The sequence below is a fragment of the Geotrypetes seraphini genome, chromosome 7, assembly GCF_902459505.1.
Source record: "Geotrypetes seraphini chromosome 7, aGeoSer1.1, whole genome shotgun sequence".
In the NCBI taxonomy this organism is placed as follows: Eukaryota; Metazoa; Chordata; class Amphibia; order Gymnophiona; family Dermophiidae; genus Geotrypetes; species Geotrypetes seraphini.
Genome location: NC_047090.1, coordinates 112,451,623 through 112,472,247, shown reverse-complemented (window position 1 = coordinate 112,472,247; position 20,625 = coordinate 112,451,623). Strand labels below are relative to the sequence as shown.

The 20,625-nt window shown below is 43.0% G+C and overlaps 1 protein-coding gene across 3 annotated transcripts in view; it reads right to left on the bottom strand.

Annotated features, from left to right (window-relative positions):
- Positions 1-20,625, bottom strand: part of PAPLN (papilin, proteoglycan like sulfated glycoprotein) — a 138,880-nt gene that overhangs the window by 70,140 nt on the left and 48,115 nt on the right. For all 3 annotated transcript variants that reach the window (XM_033951382.1, XM_033951384.1, XM_033951383.1), the window contains exons 3-6: positions 16,968-17,083; positions 14,086-14,146; positions 12,480-12,582; positions 342-472 (exon numbers count right to left, since the gene is read on the bottom strand). In XM_033951382.1, coding sequence (XP_033807273.1) covers positions 342-472; positions 12,480-12,582; positions 14,086-14,146; positions 16,968-17,083 — 411 coding nt within the window. The remainder of the gene's footprint in view (positions 1-341; positions 473-12,479; positions 12,583-14,085; positions 14,147-16,967; positions 17,084-20,625) is intronic.

Genomic DNA, 20,625 nt, shown 5'->3' with positions numbered 1-20,625 from the left:
CAACGCCAACCCTGAAGCTCCAAAAAGCCCATAATATGGTGGGCATTCTCTTCTATCCTTCTCAAACCATCCAAGGTTCATAGTGGTCCCCACCTATGCAGACTTATCATACAATTTCAGAAAGGGTTCAGAGCGATTGCAAGATGCCACCTGTGCCATTTGCCTGCCATAGAGTAGGATCCAGTAGTTGCGCATTAATCTAGGTCTGATTTGCTCTTTAGATATCCTCCCCCTCAGTGCTTGAATTCCATCACCTCCTTAGGTTACTTGTTATAAAAGCCTAAAGCTTGCCCATGAACTCAGCACAATGTTACTTTTCTGTAGAATATGAGATGACTTACTTTGCAGACTCCCTCTACACAGACATCCCTTTTTCCTGGCTCACACAGTGTTCCGTCCACGACAGCCATCTTGTGTCTGTAATAGAAATTCTCTCCTTTGGGAATGCAATTCAGTTCACATTTATTGGGTGCTGGTGGAACAAGAAAATGCCTGGTGTCATGTTAACAGGAATCTAAATGGAACTGGTCCTAACTACCTAAACAAACACCTAATCAGAAATAACACATCAAGACCAAGGAGAACACAGGCTCTCTTCACCCATCCCCCAGCAAAAAGCATACAAAGCAAAAAAACTATATGACAAACTACTAGCCACCAGAGCAGCGAAAATAAACAGCCACCTCTCCAAGCTACTGACCAAGACAACCAACTACAAAACATTCAGGAAAGAGCTGAAAACTATACTTTTCAAAAAATTTGTCAAATGAGCTAACTAAAACCTGATTAAACCTTCCCCCAGATCCCATTGCTCATGCTAGTCTTCAGTTCATGTAAGCTCTCTCTATCTATCAACTCTGTAAGCTCCCTGGGAATTCCCAGGCCTACTTTTTTTGTAAACTGCCTAGAACTGAAAGGTATTGGCGGGATACAAAACACTAATGTAATGTAGTTTAATGATAGGAACAAACTTCTTAGAGAATGGAAACATGCTCCTTTTATCTAATATTCCTTAACTACAGTAAAGCACCTACGATAGAATCACGATTCAGTTCTAAGTGAATGCCAGGCACAATCCAACAGCGTGCCACATTTTCATATCATTCTTTATGTGTTGGTGAAAAAGAGATGGACATCCAGACTCATGCAGCCACTGGGGCAGGGGTGGTGCGATCCCATAAGCGTGTGCCTTCTGTGCTAAATTTATTTATTTATTTAATTTGATTTATATCCCGTCCTCCCCAAGGAGCCCAGTACAGGTTACATGGTAACATACATAACAATTAACAACAGGGGACAAAAGACTAAGGCAATAGGGTACCATGAGGTGCGTATAGTTCAATTGTTCTCAATTAGCAGACACTTGGAGCCTGAAGTATGCACAGGGAGAGAGTCAGTGGGACATCTATTAAGATCTGGGAGTAACGGTCTCAATGCTAGCTTGTCCTGAAATGAGGTTTTATCACCTCTTCTTAGACTATTTGTTTATTTACTCATTTATCTGATTTATAAATGGACTTTTCAAGGCGATATGTAATACAGAACATATCTATCCCACTTCAAAATAAAGGGCTCCTTTGACAAAGGTGAGTGCGCTAAAATTCCACGCGCGCTAGCTGCTACTGCCTCCTTTTAAGAAGGCGGTAATTTTTCAGCTAGTGCGTGCTATAGCGTTCGCCTAATCTTGCGCGTGTGCTAAAAACGCTAGCGCACCTTTGTAAAAGGAGCCCAAAGTATTGGACATTTCAAATTCGGAACAGGAATGCTACCTTTTTATCACGCCTGGAAGCTGATGAGCAGTAATAGCAGTATTTAGAGGTATCATATGGAGGAGTGTGTGATGCAGTGGCTGAAGCTACAGCCTCAGCACCCTGGGGTTGTGGGTTCAAATCCCGCACTGCTCCTTGTGACCCTGGGCAAGTCACTTAATCCTCCATAGCCCCAGGTACGTTAGATAGCCCCCGGGACACACAGGGAAAATGCTTGAGTATCTGATTGTAAAACTGCATAGAAAACCTTGATAGGTGGTATATAAAATCCTAATAAACTTAAAACTTAAATTTAATGTTCACAAGAGAATATCAGAAGCAATGAAGAATTCCTTTCAGTATTGACTCTAAAAGGTTAATAACAGGACTGAGCTGAATATTCTCTCCCCAGTTTTACTAGTCAAAATGTCCGTTTTCGAAACTGGCTCTCTAGATGTCTTTCTGGTCATTTTGTCTCCTGTGTGTCGAAATCTTATGGGATAATCAAACTTTTAACGTTTGGGACTAGACCTGTTTTAAAAATTAATAAACTAAACTAAACTAAACCTTAGGTTGTATACTGCGCCATCTCCACAAGCGTAGAGCTCGGCACGGTTTACAGAATTAGGATAGAAAGGAACTCCAGAAGAAGAAGGGTTATAGGAAAGGAACTAAGAGGGTAGAGAGGGGTCAAGGTACCAGAGAGCGGGAGGTGTTAGATTTTTGAAAAGAACCAAGTTTTCAGGTGTTTGCGGAAGAGTTGGAGGGAGTTTGAATTTCTGAGCGGGGATGTGAGGTTGTTCCAGAGTTCTGTGATTCTAAAGGGGAGGGATGTTCCTAGTTTTCCTGTGCGGGATATACCTTTTTAGAAGGGAATGATAGTTTCAGTTTTTGGGAGGATCTGGAGGAGTTGGGTTTGAAGAGTTCCAAAGGAGTGAAATAACGGGAGGAAGGAATAACGGGAGGAAGGGTCAAAAAGATGCTCAAACTGACCAGAAGACCACTGGAGAGATTAAGACATGACTCCTCCTTAATATCCCAGTGGTCAAAAGCCCCCTCCCATCAGCCAAATATATTACAGTCTTAGATGGCCACCCAAAGCTCAGCAGATCAAAGGGGCACTCTAAGGGGTGAATATCACATTAAAAAGTCCCAGGTATACATGTCACTATAAACTGCTTATATTATGTGGTGAGTCCTCCAAACCCCACCCAAAACCTACTGTACCTAAATAAGATGACAGGCATAAGGGGTATTGTGGTGTACAGATGGGTACAGTAAGTTTTGAGTGAACCGCAGGGTAATGGCGGAACAGAAATCACTAATGCAATATAATGTAATATAATGTATGTGGAAGGCTCACCATACAATATAAGCAGGTTGTAGTGACATGTGTAACTGGGACTTTTTAATGCGACATTCATTGCAGTACCCCCCTAGAGTGGTCAGCTGTCTATGTGGCTGGTTTGCTAAGAATGCTGGCTGCTTGGATTTCCCAATGGCTTGTTTCTGTGTATTTTTCATTTGGACATCTTTGTATTTGAAAATGGCAATAAAAGGTAGATGCACTAAGGGGACAAAATGTCTCGATAGGTCATTTAAAAAAAGAGATGGACCTCTTGCAGTTTCAAAAATGGACATTTTCTCTACAGGATTTCTAGACATCTTTCCCAAAACATCCAAACTATGACTTAGAGCTAGATGCACTAAACAGGGTCGGTAAGACCGCATGGGTCCGCGCCAATCAGATTTTTGGCCAATTCCAAAAGAGCTATTGATGCACAAAAAGGTTTGCATGCAAATGATTTGATCAGAGGTTCTTGGTAAACCCCGTGTCTCCAGTCCATTCTATCCTGTGAGAGTGACTCACACATGCACAGAGCCGGCAGGGGAAGCCCAAACAGCAGGGGTAGCTCTCTGCCAATCAGCTGTTCGGGGCAAGAAACCTTTTTTTTTAATGGGCACAGATGCTGTGCATGTGTTACACATGCACAATATCTGTCTCATAAAAAAAATAAAAGGAAAAAGCCCCCCTCCCACCATTGATGACCTTCCCCAACATCCCCTGATGAAATAGCACTGGGGACCAACCCATCTTGCACCTGCCAATGGAGACTCCCCCCAGCACCCCCTAAACCATCCCCTCCTTTCCCCCCCCCAAAAAAAAAAAGTGCAGGAGGGCTGCCCACTCCCTCCTGCCACCAGATGCTTCCCCCCACCGTATCTCTGTAAAATGTTGGGAGCAGGAGGAGAGATTATCCTTCCTGTTCCAAGGCCTGCCAATCCAAAATATTGGGCCTTCCCCTTCCCGGTGCATCATGTGATGCACAGGGAGGGACCTAAGGCCCTGATTGGCTGAAATACCTAAGCCAATCAGGGTCTTAGGCTCCCAGGATATAGAGGGAGGAACCTAAGGCCCTGATTGGCTCACATGCCTTGGGCCTCTCCCTGTGCATCACATGATGCACCGGGGAGGGGAAGGCCTGCTGTTTTGGACTGGTATCTCTCCTTCTGCTCCCAATGTCTTACAAAGGTACAGGAGGGGTTTGGGGGTGGAGTTCAGGGGAACATCCACTAACAGGATCCTTCCTACCTTTTGGGGGGAAGGGAGGAGGGTCCTTTGATAATCTTCTTTCTGATAAGTCCCTGAAGGATTCCATACGACCTGCCCTCTCTGTATGCACTCAGTTGTTTGGAATAGCCTGCTTCTTTCTGCCTCCGTTATCCTTCTTACAGGCTTGAAAATTTCCAGCCAGTTGCCAGATCCTGTGGGGAGTTTTCTGTAAGTGTGCGCATTGCCGAAGGCTTTTACTTGGGATGCTCGTTGCACACAGCAGGTTAGTTCTACATTGTTCCTCAATATTTTCCTAAGTTGTCTTTGTGCCTGGGTGAGGGCCTCCATTGGCAGGAGAGAGTGGGCATTCCTCCTGCCAACTTTTTCTCACTGGGGGGAGGTGTCAGCTTTTTGTGGATCTCTAAAACCCATCGCTTTTTTTGTGCATTAATCACTCGGCTAGTTTGCATGACTTTTTATATTAAATAGCTAATTTATATGGCTGGATCAGAAAATGGGCGACTAAGGGGAAAAACACACATTGAGCCGTTTTATACATCGGGTCGACAAATGCAATCATCGCTAAAGCAGTCAAAACAGGTTTAGCGATGATCGCTAACTTTAGTGCATCTAGCTCTTAGACGTCTTATCAAAAATGCCCCTCTACGCATGTTATTGACAATTATATTTTACAATATCAGGTACATCTGACAAAACAAAGCATTAATAAGCTTTGACTTGGTAGAAAGGCTCATTGATAAATGTGAAAAATTGCTTTGTTTATCCACATACTCGTAACTGACTCAAAGCTCCCTTCTGAAATGTAAGAATAATTAATTGTCTTGTGTGAAGAGATATATAGAGGGATTAACCAAGTGGTCGAGATCCCAGTGCTGTATGTAAATCCACAGAAGACCCAAATTTAACTCTCTTATGTGTAAAATGTCTGTATAATATGTTGCACTTATTTTTAGCTTTAAAATGAATAAAGATATTTTTTTTAAAAAACAACAAAAACTGTCTAATGGTGTTGTGGCCAAAGGATCAGAGCTAAAGGTAAGTCTGTAGTGGGGAGTTGGGAAAAGATGGAGATGTGTAGAAATTTCACACAATAAAATAAAAGAATTTGTGGAAAGATCATTTGATGCATTAGGCTGAGGCAGACGTGTGCTGCCTGAGCTCCCAGGCCTTGAGTCGCCCTGCATCTTACACAGCTGCCCAGACTCGATTTTGAGCTAGCCGGGAGGTAATTTTCTTCAGTTTAGAGCTGCATGGACAGATTCCTCGCATCCCCGGTGCCGCAGATGACCACGCGCAATACAAAAAAAGATCACGAATGGCAGCCTCCAGGGACCGACAAAATGGCGCTGGGAACCTCAGCTGAGGTCACTCAGCTTGCGCCTGATGCGCTGCGAAATATCATGCGGGCAATCACTATGGCGGTGCAACCAGGCATCGAGCGGCTGTCTGAGCAACTACAGCAGCTGGAAAATATGCTAGCCGACACCAACTGCCGCACCACGGAAGTGGAGGCCCATGTGTCTAAATTGGAAGACACTTCCGGAGGTCAGGAGAAAACTTTATAAGACCTGCGGGCACTTACCCGTGCGCAAGCAGAGTGGATTGAGGACCTGGAAAATCGCTCCCGCAGGTCTAATCTTCGGTGTCAGGGTCCTCCCTACTGTGGGCCATGGAATAGTGGCTGGCGGCAACTTTTCCCATAAAGGAGGGCCTAGGCCCTATCTGCTTGGAGCGAGCACATCGTATGGGCAGAGAGCGGACCCGAGAGTCACGTCCGAGGCTGATCATAGTTAAACTGCTTAATTATAACCACAAAGTTGAAATATTGCGAAAGTATAAGCAGCTTCGTGATTCCTTGAAATATGATGATTCAGAAGTGCGCATTTTTCAGGATTATTCCGCGGCCTTGACTGAGAAAAGAAAATTGTTTTACCCGCTCTGCTCTAACTTGGCGGATAAAAAGATACGGTTTATGTTTACCTACCCAGCTATTCTACGTCTACCTTACCAAGGCCAGTGGCATACCTTTGATTCATCTTTGGAGGCAGCGAATTATTTGAACACCCATGTACTACATCCTCAGGATCCTAATTGACAGTGTGGCTTTTGGACTCCCTGTTATTGGAGAGTCTTCAGCCCCACAGCTTTCCTTATTGCATAGGAATCTTTACTTGGTTCTGCAGTTGTTTTTTCTTTGTATACATTTGTCTATTTTGATACTTGTAATGGTTTGGTTGACAGAATATAGTTCAGTGCTTACTTCTTGCTCCGGCAGCGGAGCTGGAGTGACAGGGATGTACCCTATAGCTAGAGATGAAGGGGACTCGGGGCTCGGGGAGGCACCGAATAGTGATCTTTCACAACTCTAGATCCTCTCTGGAGTGGTGTCTATAGCTGTGACAATCTAGGAATGTGGGTTTGGGAAATGGGAGGGAGGGTGGGAGTGGGTGGTGGGTGTGGGGTGGGAGAGGGTTTGAGCATTTTGTTTGTATGGTAGTGTGTGACCTTCCTTAGGAAAAGTGGCCCAGGGGGACATGGTACTGATATTAGACAGTCATTTGAAAAACTGTGGGTACTACTCCTGCTTTTGATATCTGGGTTAGGCTGGGAACCCAGGATGGATATTTATATAGTAATCGCTATTGTTGGGCAAGGTACTTTATACCCTAGCTAAATTATGACCAACATCTTAAGAATCATATCCTGGAATGTATCGGGTATGACGTTTCAATTGAGTCAATATTTTAGTTCTTTTAATTATTAAAAGAACTAAAATATTGACTCAATTGAAACGTCACAAGGCAGATATAGTCTGCCTGCAAGAAACCCGCCTGACTGATCTAGAACATTCCAAATTGAAGAGATCTTTCGTGGGCTCAATATTTGCAGCTTCATCCCCGCAAAAGCGAGCGGGCGTAGCAATTTTAATTCGCAAGTCTTTACTCTTTTTAGCCCAAGTTGTAGACAGTGATCCACAGGGTAGATATATATTGCTTCATTTGACTATGGGGACATATTCATTTTACCTTTTAAATGTATACGCACCCAACGTTTATGATCACTCTTTTTTTGAACAAATTACTGCACTGTTGCATGCACGAATGATGGATAACATCTTTCTGGCGAGAGACTATAATCAAGTCCTGAACCCGAATGATGACAGATCCTCTCCGGGGACATTCACAGGGGTGAGCCAGACACGAGGTATCCCGTATCTATGTGCACTGTTTGACCTGGTCAACCCGTGGCGCCTATTACATCCGACAGAAAAAGATTATACACATAGGTCGCGGGAACATGGCACCCTTTCCAGAATAGATTATATTCTCTCTACTAGCAGGGCCTTTCTTAATATAGACTCCGCGGTTATTGGCCCTGCGGCAATATCTGATCATGCATTGATTTGGATAGATGTGAATGTAGGCTTTGGATTGCGGGGCCCGAAACGTTTGCGTTTTTCTAGCTACCTATATCAGGATGATCATTTTCAAAAGTACTTGACGATTAAATGGGAAGAGTTTTCTGAATTTAATGATCAGCACCGGCAGGATCCCATACTTTTTTGGAGTACGGCTAAGGTGGTTCTTCGAGAGGATTGTATAGCATATGTTATTGATCGCAATAGACGCTTGTCTAGGGGCATAGTTTGTTTGGAAAGAGAATTAGGTGTAGCTAAACACCGATATACTCAACAGCCGTCCCGTGCTAACAAGGAACACCTCATTTCTGTAGAGACAGCCTTAAATTCATTTATACATGAGCGCACAGTTAAGATGTTGTTTCACCAGAAGTTTCAATACCATCGTTATGGGAACCGATAGGGGAAATTGTTGGCACGTTTGACCAAACAAGCACGGGGAAAGCACTTTGTCTTTGGTCTTAGAGATGGCCTGGGTCAGTTACACCATTCTACTGACCAGATAGCACGATTATTCTGCGACTACTGTAAGGTCGGCAGGACTCTGAGACAGGTCCTCCCATTCAAGATTATTTGGAGAATTCCGACCTTCCTAAATTGCTAGAGCAAGACGTGCAGTCTTTGAATGCACCAATCACTATTAAAGAATTACAGAAAGCCATTCAGACCCAAAGGAATTATTCGGCCCCAGGGCCAGATGGCTTTACGGCCGAATTTTTATAAGTTACTAGCTCCCGAGATTGGGCCCCCGTTACGTGAATACTATGCTTGGGTAGTTAGGGAAGGGCGATTACCGGAGGCAGCCAATGAGGCCTTAATCACTTTAATATTGAAACCTGGGAGGGAGGAAATGGCTCCTGAATCCTACAGACCTATCTCGCTTCTGGATGTGGATATAAAAATTTTGTCAAAAATACTCACAGATCGATTAGCGCGCCTCCTTCCCAATATCATTGCCCCGGATCAAGTGGGTTTTGTGAGAAATAGACAGGCAGTCCATAATGTCCGTAAGGCGATACTAACTCTGGCACATACGCAGGCTCAACACATACCAATGTTGTTACTTAGTTTAGATGCCGCACAAGCCTTCAACCAAGTAGACTGGACATATTTATTTGAGGTGCTTGATTACATCGGATTGAATGGTTGGTATGCTCGGGCGATACAGACTTTATACATGAATCCGAGGGCACGTCTCCTGGTTAATGACGTAACCACTGATTCAGTCCTCATCGAGAGAGGCACTAGGCAGGGCTGTCCCCTGTCCCCTTTGTTATTTTTACTTGATTTGGAACCTTTCCTTCGCACTGTTTCTCAGGATGGGGATATTCTTGGAGTAGATTTTTCTGGGATGCCTGTGAAGGTTGTAGCTTTCGCAGACGATCTGTTATTTACATTAACTAGACCGAGTCACTCCATTCCCCATCTATTACAAGCTCTGGAGGAATTCCGATTTTATTTGGGGTTCACCTTAAATTATAGGAAATCCACTGCTTTGGCTAGCCCACTCGCCCTGCAACAGTCTTGGGTGGGGGAGTTTCCTTTTACGTGGGCTACGACCTCTATCAAATATCTGGGCGTATGGAGCCCTAGAGATCTTAAGACCCTCTATAAGTGTAACATCTCCCCTTTACTGCTTGATACATTACTACAACTTCAAAATTGGTCCATATTTCCCCTTTCTGTGGCGGGACGAGTAGCCCTGTATAATATGGTGCTTTTTCCCAAATGGTTGTACCAATTCCATACCCATAACGTCCAGCTTACCAAGGGATTACAACGTTTTCTATGGGGGGGGGACGTCGCCCTCGCATGACACTTCCTCGAATGTGCATCCCTAGGGAAAGGGGAGGTTATGGCTTATTGAATATTCGCTGGTATGCTTTGGCCTGCCAGATGTGATACATTAATGATTGGTTTAGAGGCACCTCCCACTTTTCAGCAACTTCAATAGAACTGTCATTATTGGTTCCCTACCATATTAATTATATGTTACATGTTACCGACCCGTCGCTCCGCCTGGTGGTAGCAAATTATCCCATTTTTGCTCCGGCTAGGCGGACGTGGCGGTGGATTTGTAAAAGTGCTAAACTGTCTTCTGTGGTTTCTCTGTATTTACCTATTCAGGGCAATGGTGCATTTTTGCCGGGACTGCAAAATGCTTCATTTCAACGATGGGATGTAAAGGGCCTCTGATATTTATTTCAGTTATACTCCAAGGATGGACTCTTGGTTTCCTTTCCAATTTTAAGTCGTACGTTTAACTTACCAGCTACTGACATATTTGCTTATTACCAGATACGACATTATGTGCAGTCTTTGCCAGTCGAACACCTTAAGGAGGACAGTCGTGAAGCACTTTCTGAGCTTTTTAGTCTATCAGCTCAACAGAGGATCCCTCTTAAATTTTATTTACTGGGTCTCCGGGATTGCCAAGCGGGACCTTATCTGGACATTTTGGCGGCCACTTGGGCGGAAGACCTGCAGTGCTCTTTAACAGCTCAACAGATACAACAAGTGCTGAAAACCATCAAGAGAGTGTCTGCCAATGTTACTCACTGGGAACTACAATTGAAGGTGGTGCTACGACTTTACATTTCCCCTGAAAGGGCAGCTCGGATGGGCATCACTTTTACTCATCATTGCCCCAAGTGCGCACAGGCTCATGCTTCATTGGGACACATGCTTTGGACTTGTCCTTTGATTCTCCAGTTCTGGCGTGAACTGGGCAACTATATTACATCCCTCTGGGGCAGACATTGGTCTCCTCTGCCCAGATCTTTATTTGGCTATTATACTATTGCTGCACCGAAATTGAAAGGAATGACAGCATTTGTAGCGCGGCCTGTGCTTCTGGGAAAGAAAGCTATATTGACAAACTGGATATCACAGGATCCACCGACTTACAGTCAGTGGAGAGCTATGATGATAGTGCAAGCCTCTTTGGAGCGGAGACAGGCTGGTGACCTTGACCTGAGCCCAGGTCGCCACTTCTGTCAGATTTGGGAACATTTTTGGATGGACCTTACACCTCAGGCCCGTGGACGCATATGAACTCGTGAGGGGGTTCGCACGCCACTTATCAGACTGTTGGTTATTGATACTACTGTTGTTGGTGGGAGGGAGGAGGGTGTGGGCGGAGGGATGGTGGGGGTTTGAGCAGTGCACATGTAAGAGTCTCTGGATTAATAATAATAATAATAATAATAATAACTTTATTCTTATATACCGCCAACAATCTTGCGACTTCTAGGCGGTTTACAATAAAAGAAACTGTAAATACAATCAAGAGAAACTTTACGTACAGCGAATTAAAGAGTATAGCAGTGTATATCTCGTACAACGAATTAGAGAGTATAGCAGTGTACATCTGATAACATTAATAATCCTTTACTTGCACCTTTTTTTGAAAACTTTAATAAACACATTTAAACATAAAAGAATTTGTGGAATGCCTAAGAGGGCCAATACTTGAATAAATGAAAGCAGGGGAAGTAAGGAAGGGAATTACAGGCCGGTAAGTCTGACTTCTATGGTAAGCAAATTAATGGAAATGCTTTTAAAACAGAGAATAGTGAAGTTTCTGTAATCCTGTGGATTACAGGACCGGTTGCAACATGGATTCACTAGAGCAGGGGTGTCAAAGTCCCTCCTCGAGGGCCCAAATCCAGTCAGGATTTCTCCAATGAATATGCATGAGCTCTATTAGCATACAATGAAAGGAGTGCATTCAAATAGATTTCATGCATATTCATTGGGGAAATCCTGAAAACCCGACTGGATTGCGGCCCTCGAGGAGGGGCTTTGACACCCCTGCACTAGAGGCAGGTCTTGTAAGAGAAATCTGATCAATTTCTTTGACTGGGTGACCAGAGAATTGGATAGAGGGAGTGCGCTAGATGAGGTGTATTTAGATTTTAGCAAAGCCTTTGACAGGCACATTTTGGCTGAAAAAAATAACTACAAATCAAGAGTGTAGATGTTCTTCCTAGAGTTGACTGTGAAGAAAATACCCTTTCATGCAGTGATAACTATGAAGCATTGTGAGCCTAATGCTAGAGGTCACCACTGCCATTTTGCAAACAGAGCCAACATGGACAGGAGTGACTAGGGTTCACTTTTGCTTGGACTACCCTTCTAGTGCACCAGAGATACTCGTGTAGGCCCAAGGGCACAACTACAGCTTGAGGGGTCCTTGGGATGGGTGGAGGAATTTGTCAGAGGGTTATATGATGGGGGATCACTTGGGGGGTCAGGAGGAGGGGCCTATTGTTATGGAGAGGCAATGCCTGATGGCCAGGATATGTTCAGATAGCCCTGAATATTCAATGGTGGTGCCCTGGACATGACCTAGCAGTGATTATTCAAGCCTGATTTAGACCCCAACAGTCAGTATTTTAAAAAAAAAACACTAACTGCTGCTGACTGAATACTGAGCAGAAAAATCAGAAACTCGTTTTATTATTCATGTTTTTGGGGAAAACCCTCATGCTGCATAAGGATTGCTTTGTAACGAAGACGCCTCTTCAACAAGACTGAAAACACTGGAATGGCTAGTACAAAGGGATGAGGGGGGATAAAGAGCTGTAAAAATTTATGGGTGTTGTATTATGTTTTTTATGTTATATTATTTGAGAAAAATTTAAAGAAATTAAAAAAGAAAAGCAATCACTAGCACAAAATCCTTAAATTTTCCACCTGTTTGCGTGTACTCGGAAAGGAAACGTGAGCTTTTTACCTCCATAGTAAGGAAGCCATTTGTATCTCTTTCTTTCAAATTCCATCCCATCAAACTCGCCGCACTGTACTGCTCGAAAGTCCAAAGAGCCCTGGGGGCAGTGCTGTGGGAGAGGAGCAGAGCCTACTGTCAGCCACGAGATTAACTGTTCATAGCTGCTACGTTACGAGTAATTTCATAATTATTTGCTAAACTGAGAGCGGTTAGAAAATCTAAGCAGTTTACAAATTAGAATTAGTAAATCATAAGGAGACAAATGGACAAGCACAAGTAGATAAGAAAGTAGGAACTAGTGACGGAAGGAGCACGATTTGCGGAAATGTTTTGCTCGTCTTGCAAAACACTCGCAAACCGAGGTTTGACAGTACATTACATTAGGGATTTCTATTCCGCCATTACCTTGCGGTTCAAGGCGGATTACAAAAGAGTTATATAAGGTGGATTTCACAAGATATCTGGTCATTACCCAGAAGAGTCACAACATAGCTTACAGTCATCAACGGTATTTATATAATTTATAAGTAATTGGTTCTGGTGTCCTGTACCTTTGTATCTATTTTGTTCATTAAATTTCATTTCATATAAGTTTGAACATATTACTCCTAACAATGAGTCTTTATTGAATGCTATGAGATGTATGCAGCATTGTACCTATTAGCCAACTGAGTTTAATTGGTAAATAGGTTATTACTTTTACTTATTTATTCAATTTTCTATACTGTTCTCCCAGAAGAGCTCAGAACGGTTTATATGACTTTATTCAGGTACTCAAACATTTTTCCCTGTCTGTCCTGGTGGGCTCACAATCTATCCAATGTAGCTGAGGCAAAGGGGGAATTAAGTGACTTGCCCAGGGTCACAAGGAGCAGCGTGGATTTCAGCCCACAACTAGAGAATGACACGGGGACAAATTTTTCCCTGTCCCCGCAGGAACTCAATTTCTCTGTCCCGTCCCTGCGAGTTTTGTCACCGTCGTTGTCCCTGTCCCATTCCTGTAAGCCAGGGATCTCAAAGTCCCTCCTTGAGGGCCGCAATCCAGTCGGGTTTTCAGGATTTCCCCAATGAATATGCATTGAAAGCAGTACATGCACATAGATCTCATGCATATTCATTGGGAAAATCCTGAAAACCCGACTGGATTGCGGCCCTCAAGGAGGGACTTTGAGACCCCTGCTGTAAGCTCTGTCTTAACCACACAAGCCTCGAACACTTATGATTTTAAAGTGTTTGAGGCTTGCGTAGATTAGGACAGAGCTTGCAGGGATGGGACGGGAAAATGGAGTTCCTGCAAGGGAAGGGAAAAAAATTTGTCCCCGTGTCATTCTCTACCCACAACCTCAGAATGCCGAGGCTGTAGCTTTAACCACTACGCTATACTCTCCCACTTTCTTGGTCAGCTTGAAATTCATGGATGCTACCACCATGAATTCTGTCATTCTTTGAAAATTTACTTACACCATCCTCTGAAGAGCTCCGTTTCTCTGGCCCTGTATGCTGGCTAAAATGTTCTGGCCTTTTGTAGAAGGTCATGCTTACACTGCTCTGAGAGGTATAAGGACAGAGAAACCAGGACCCCGATTAAGTGAGATTGATTGAGTTGTCTCACCTGAACACTGCACGAGCGATAATTTCTGTTTGGTCCTATGCAGCTGGATCCCCCATCTGTCCTAATAGAAAAATAAGCAATAGAGAATTATCTCCTCACTAGGACAACAGCAAACTTTAAAATATTAAATAGTGCAAAAGAACGTGACATGTTGTATGCCCTATGCTGTTTGTACTTTAGTTGGCTGCTATTGGGTAGTGCGTTGACAAGATCCACATCTGGCTGATTCATATTTATTTATTGCTCCTTCAGGCTCTGCTCTTCTTCTTTGTACTCACAAAATGTGTCTCTAGAATCCAGGCTAACAGAGATTTTGGATCAATTTCCCAGATACGCACAGCACAATGTCGATGAGCTTCACTCTTACTTTCAATGCCATTAACACACATTAGCAAATAGGTCCCACTGGAAAAAAATTGGGATCTGTGGTAAATAGCACCATGTTAGCAAATGGTAAAGCAGTACCTTTCAATAAATCTAGCCCCAATTATTGATTATCAGACTTCATCCCAGTGGCATAGCCATAGAGGGGGTCTTGGGGGCCAGGGCCCCTCTAGAGCTGCAACACCCAGTTAAATGGCTGGCCGGGATATCAAAGCCCTGCCAGCCAGTTCCTAAGCCACTTCCCCTCCTCCTGGCACCGATTCTTGAATGGTGCACCTCCAGTTGCAGCCAGGACTTCTTGAACATGCTCAGTGTTAACGTTTCCTTTCCATATAATTCCTCTTGTAATTATGGCTTGTCTTTAAATCTCTCTTAATGCGTCTCTTATTGTCTGTGTTTTGTCCTTCCCCATTTACTTTGATATTGAAACCTGTTACATTTTCTTTGTTATATTTGTGGTATATCAAATAAACTGAACCATAAAATATTGGGGTGCCCTGACTCCCACAGTGCTGGCGCCTATACTGGGGTCAGTAATACCTTCTGACTCATGGTTGCTATCTTTTGGAAAAGAGACAGCACCTTTGTAAAGCCCTGGAGGTCTCTTAAATTCTGTTAGCTACAACATAGGTGATGCTAAGTTTTAAACCAATGCCACATGTGCAATCGTTGGCTCTCTCTCCTTATGTCATAGCCACAAATCAGCAATAGAGCCTATATCAGGATTCACACATCCATAGGAGTCAGACTGGGAACAGGGTAGGAACAACTTCAGCTGTGGCCTCAGGAACTGGACAAATTACATAGAAGCCATCTATTGTTGAAGTCCCTACTGAGCTGACCTGGAAACCATGACCTAGAATTTAAGGGCACTTTGATGATGTGGCTGTGCTCCTGAGCACACAGATTAACCAATCAAAGTTTTGTGCTCAGAGTGACCAAAGGATTTTAGACATGGCATATACTACAGAGTTTCAGCCGAGCCTGCTCGGATTTCTCTGTATAGAAAAAGAGGTGTATAAAATGATGAGTGAAAGAGTAGCTGTGAATCACATGTTCACTCTTTCAAAAAAATAGTAGGCCTAGGGGACATGCGAAGAAGCTACTAAGTAGTAGATTTAAAACAAACCAGGAAAAATATTTCTTCACACAACATGTAATTAAAATCTGGAATTCATTGCAAGAGAATGTGATGAAATCAGTTAGCTTAGCAGGGTTTACAGAAAGCTTGGATAATTTCCTAAAAGAGAAGTCCAAAGGCCATTATTGAGCTGGCTTGGGGAAATCCACTGCTTTTTCCTAAGATAAACAGCATAAAATCAGTTTTACTACTTGGGATCTTGCCAGGTACTTGGGGCCTGGGTTGGTCACTGCTGGAAAAAGGATACTGGTCTTGATGGACCTTCAGTCTGTCCCTGTGTGACAATTCTTCTGCTTTTATGTTCTAATTCTGTAGGCATTTAATAGCAATTTTCTGAACAGTTAATCATTATGAATTTATACCAACTGGACAAAGTTTATTATTTGGAAGTGCTGAAAAGGCTGCATGAAAAAGTTAGATGACAACGCCCTGAACTTTTTGCTAACTCATGGCTCTTGCATCACGACAAAGCACCAGTTCACATGGCACAGTCTATAAGGGAGTTTTTAGCCAGAAAAAATAACTGTATTGGAATGAACACTCTCCCTACTCACCTGATCTGGCCCCCAATGATTTTTTTTCTTTTCCCCGAAGGTAAAGGAAATATTAAAATGGGAGATATTTTGATGGCATTCAGGAAATCAAGGTTAATACGACGACAGCTCTTATTGGCATTCCAGAAAAAGAGTTCCAAAATTGCTTTGAAGGGTAGATTAGACACTGGCATCAGTACATAGCTTCCCAAGGGGAGTACTTCAAAGGTGACTGTAGTGATAGTAATGAGGTATATGTAGAACTTTTTCTATGATGAGTTTGCAAACTTAATTGTCAGACCTCATGGGTGGGTGCAATTGCAAGGAGAAAGAAAAAAAAAAATGCAGGACTCAGGGCAGAGAGTTACTACAAGTGCTCCTGAGCACACAGATTAACTAATCAAAGTTTTCTGCTCAAAGGATTTTAGACATGGCGTATACTACAGAGTTTCAGCCGATTCAGACAGCGTCAATGTGGTCAGTGATGAGTTTCAGGTACACTCTCCAAAATCAAGGAAATGCCCCAGTCAGCAAGTGCAGCTACCCAGATAAGTGGTCTTGAATAGCATAAGTGGTCTTGAATAGAATACGTTTATATTGTCTCTTTTAGCAAGAAAAAGGATGAACTAACTTCATCACAGAACGTCACAAAGAAAAAATACGATTAGTCAAGCAAAATATTTGATCACACATTGGTATTCCAGAGCTACCCTGACAGACTATCATTCATTACACTGTATGCTGGGTCCGTCACAGCGTTTCTTATCGATAGTAGATGACAGTTCAGAGCGCATGGAAAATAGGAGAGTGAAACAGCTACTTACCTTTGCGAATAGCACTGACGTTGTCTAAAACTTATTCCTCCCCCACAGCTCCGGCTGCATTCACTCCATTCACCCCAGCTGCCCCAGAAATCATGTTGCCTTCTTGACTTTCGAATCTGTCAAAGAATAATAAAATAAAAAATAGCTTAGGTGCCCTTTTATTAAAATGCAGTTGGCGTCTGAATTGGGAGGCATTCACTGTTAGTGCATGGCTGCGGTGACCATTACTGTGCTAGCATGACAATCTGCTGTAATTCATGCACTGATTTGTATATTGTGGAATGGGGTGGGAATAACCAGAAGCGGCACCAGAACAACTGCATACACAACCACACAGGGATTTTGTCCCAGTTTCACATCCCTTTCAGTGGCAATCCTCAGCAGAAGACCATGCACCAGGATATCTAAATCTAGCCACCAGATGTCGCCATTGCACAGTGACTGAATTCTTCCTTCCTGGTAAGAGCTCTGTTAAACATTGCCTATCAATGCTGCCTCCAAAGCATCTCAAGCCCAATCAGATCTGAGGAGTGGAAGATTTCTACTTAGAATCAAACCAGATCCCTCCATATGACAGCACATAGCTGTGCCTTGGACCTGATGCACAGGGGGTGTAAGGTTTTATTTTTTGACCCAGAAGTTTCCTCCTGCTTCTTTGGAATTATAGCAGGTTATAACCAGTGGAAGGATAAGCCATAAACCTTTATTCACAATTACATGGACATGTTCCTCTTATCTTTTATTCCCTCTTTATTTTAGTCCAATTACTATAGTATAAAGTTGCCAGATTTTTGATTTGCAATTCTGGGACACCCAGGGTGGGGTGACTTGGGGCAATGATTCACCTGGTGCAATTTTCCAACATAAAAATTATAATGTACTAAAAATGAATATTTTGCTACTTTTTATCTTAGCGACACATTCTTTAAATTCTGTAATGCCAAACATCTATGGTCCGAAACTTAGGTACCTGTGCATAAATCCTATTGCATTGAAGTGTGTGATAAGAGCGGACACATGGGTGGCTACGGATGGCTTAGGGCAGGGGTGCCCAACTTTTTTGGCTTGCGAGCTACTTTTAAAATGACCAAGTCAAAATGGTCTACCAACAATAAAAAATTTTAATACACAAAGCACGCTGTATGCAGAGAAAATGTTAATTATCATTTATATTCAGGGGGGGTTCAGAGGTCAAGACAGATAACTTTAAAATATGCAATGTCACCTCAGTAACAACTATACAAAAATAGACAAATATACTCCCTCCCCTTTTAGCAAACCACGATAGCATTATTTAGCGCAGGAAGCTGCGCTGAATGCCCTGCACTGCTCTCGATGCTCATAGGCTTCCTGCGCTAAAAAACGCTATTGCAGTTTAGTAAAAGGGGGCCATAGTGCAAAATATAGACAGCAGATATAAATTCTCAAAACGGACACATTTTGATCACTAAATTGAAAATAAAATCATTTTTCCTACATTTGTTGTCTGGTGATTTCATGAGTCTCTGGTTGTACTTCCTTCTTCTGTAAAGCCAATACTTCTTTCTTTCTGCCTTTCTTTCTTTCTCTCTCCCCCTGCCCCCCTCTTTCTTTATGCCTTTCTTTCTCTCTACCCCTGCCTGCTTGTCTTTCTTTCTCTCTCCCCCTGCCCCCCTCTTTCTTTCTGCCTTTCTTTCTCTCTCCCCCAGCCTTTCTTCTTTATTTCTGGCTTTCTTTCTCTCTCCCCCTGCCCCCCAAGCCATCGTGCTGATTTCTCCACTTTCCTGATTCTTTCCCTACCCCACCCCCAAGCCACCACGCCGATTTCTCCCTGCTGCTTCTCCTAGCCAGGCCAGACTCACAAGACTTCACCAACGTCAATTCTAACATCGGGGAGGAAGTTCCAGACCAGCCAGGCAGCGATTGGCTGGCCCAGAACTTTCTCTCCGATGTCAGAATTAACGTCGGAGGTGAAGTCTTGTGAGTCCAGCGTTTGTACATGCCAGGCCTGGCTTGGGGAAGCAGCAGGGAGAAAAAGATCGCAAAGGCAACACGATCGACTTGCATTGCCTTTGCGATCTACTGGTCGATCGCGATCGACCATTTGGGCACCCCTGGCTTAGGGTGTGTAGACTATTTTAGCATATGCTACAGAATATTGGCAGTTACTCACACAACTGTCACATTTAGGTGTGAGCAGTTACACCTGCCATAGAGTTGGATTAAGGGGTTCTGTTTATATTTAAGTGCACCTTTGCCAACAATGTTCTACTATGTCTTTGGTGCACAATTTGGCGATTAAAGAATACTGGCTTAGTGCTCACTTTTTGGTGTTGCCAGAATTGTGGCACCCTATAGAGAATTGCCCTCTATGAGCCCTCTCCTAGGAATTCCTCCATTCCCTTTGGGTAACATAAGCAAACAAGTGGCCAAATTCTCCAAATGCTGTCCCGAAGTTAGATGGTGGTATTTATTTATTTAAAAAAATGTATATACCGTATATGTATATACTAAGCAGTTTACATAATTTACATACGTGGTATTTAAAATAGACACATGATAAGACAAATACATAATAAAATACACATGTGATAAAATAAACATGCAAACAATCCTATGAAAGATACCATAATTTAGATAATAAAAATCGTGGATAGTCCTACCGCCATCTAATGAACCAAGCAGGATACACTGTTTTTTTAAATGTAGGTGCCATTCTTAGGTGCCTGTCTCACGCCTACGGAAGTGCATAGGGATGCCTAAGGCAGGCATGGGCATAGTTTGCGCCAGAAGTGGCCTTAGGTGGCCTTAGACGTCCCTATGCACCTCTGTGGGCACGAGACCGGCACCTTAAATGTAAGGTGTATAAATGCTGAGGCAAACAGAAGAAAATCACCAAATAGTTTCACAGTCAAAAGGGTGCGACCAAAAAATAAAACAGCACTGTGGAGATGATGGTCTTGAAGAATAGTTTATTGTGAAACACTCTTCACAGGTAAAAATGATGCGTACACTAGAAAAATCCAAATCACACACAGTCTCAATTCTGTGGTGTGGATCCGACATGGTCTGTGTTTTGGTATAAGACAACCTTCTTCTGGGGTCCTTACAGGGTAAACCACAACATTTAAAACTGCCAAAGGCATCCAAAATACTGTGTGACGAAAGCCGGAACGCAGTGGGCGCTGTCTGACTCTACTAAAGACGATCCGGCCTACATTTAAGGTGTCTATGTTTAAAAAAAAAAATAAGTGGTAAGTTGTGTTTTGTAATATGAAAAATTTCTCAATAAAAACTATTAATAATAAAAAAGGCAAGATTCTGGATGTAGCGCCTGCTGGTAATTGACATGCGGCAGGCACCCATTTTGCAGACACCTGCCGTGGAAAAATCAGGCCCAAGCTGTATATACACAACTTTATGTGCATATCCGAATGGGAATTTTATGAAAGCCTATTTCCACCGCCAGAAATGCCTTTTCCAATTACCCCTAAATATGATCTTCCGTATTTTCACATTTTTCTCTAACTCCTCCCATTAAAAGACTAACAAATAAGTGTGAAAAAGTAGAGACCACTGCTTCTTACAAACCTGCCTCTGATATTTGAGCAGCTGTTCAATGTAATCAGACCATAAGACTCCTCTTTGAAAAGGCTGTTGGCTTCATCTGAAGAATTCC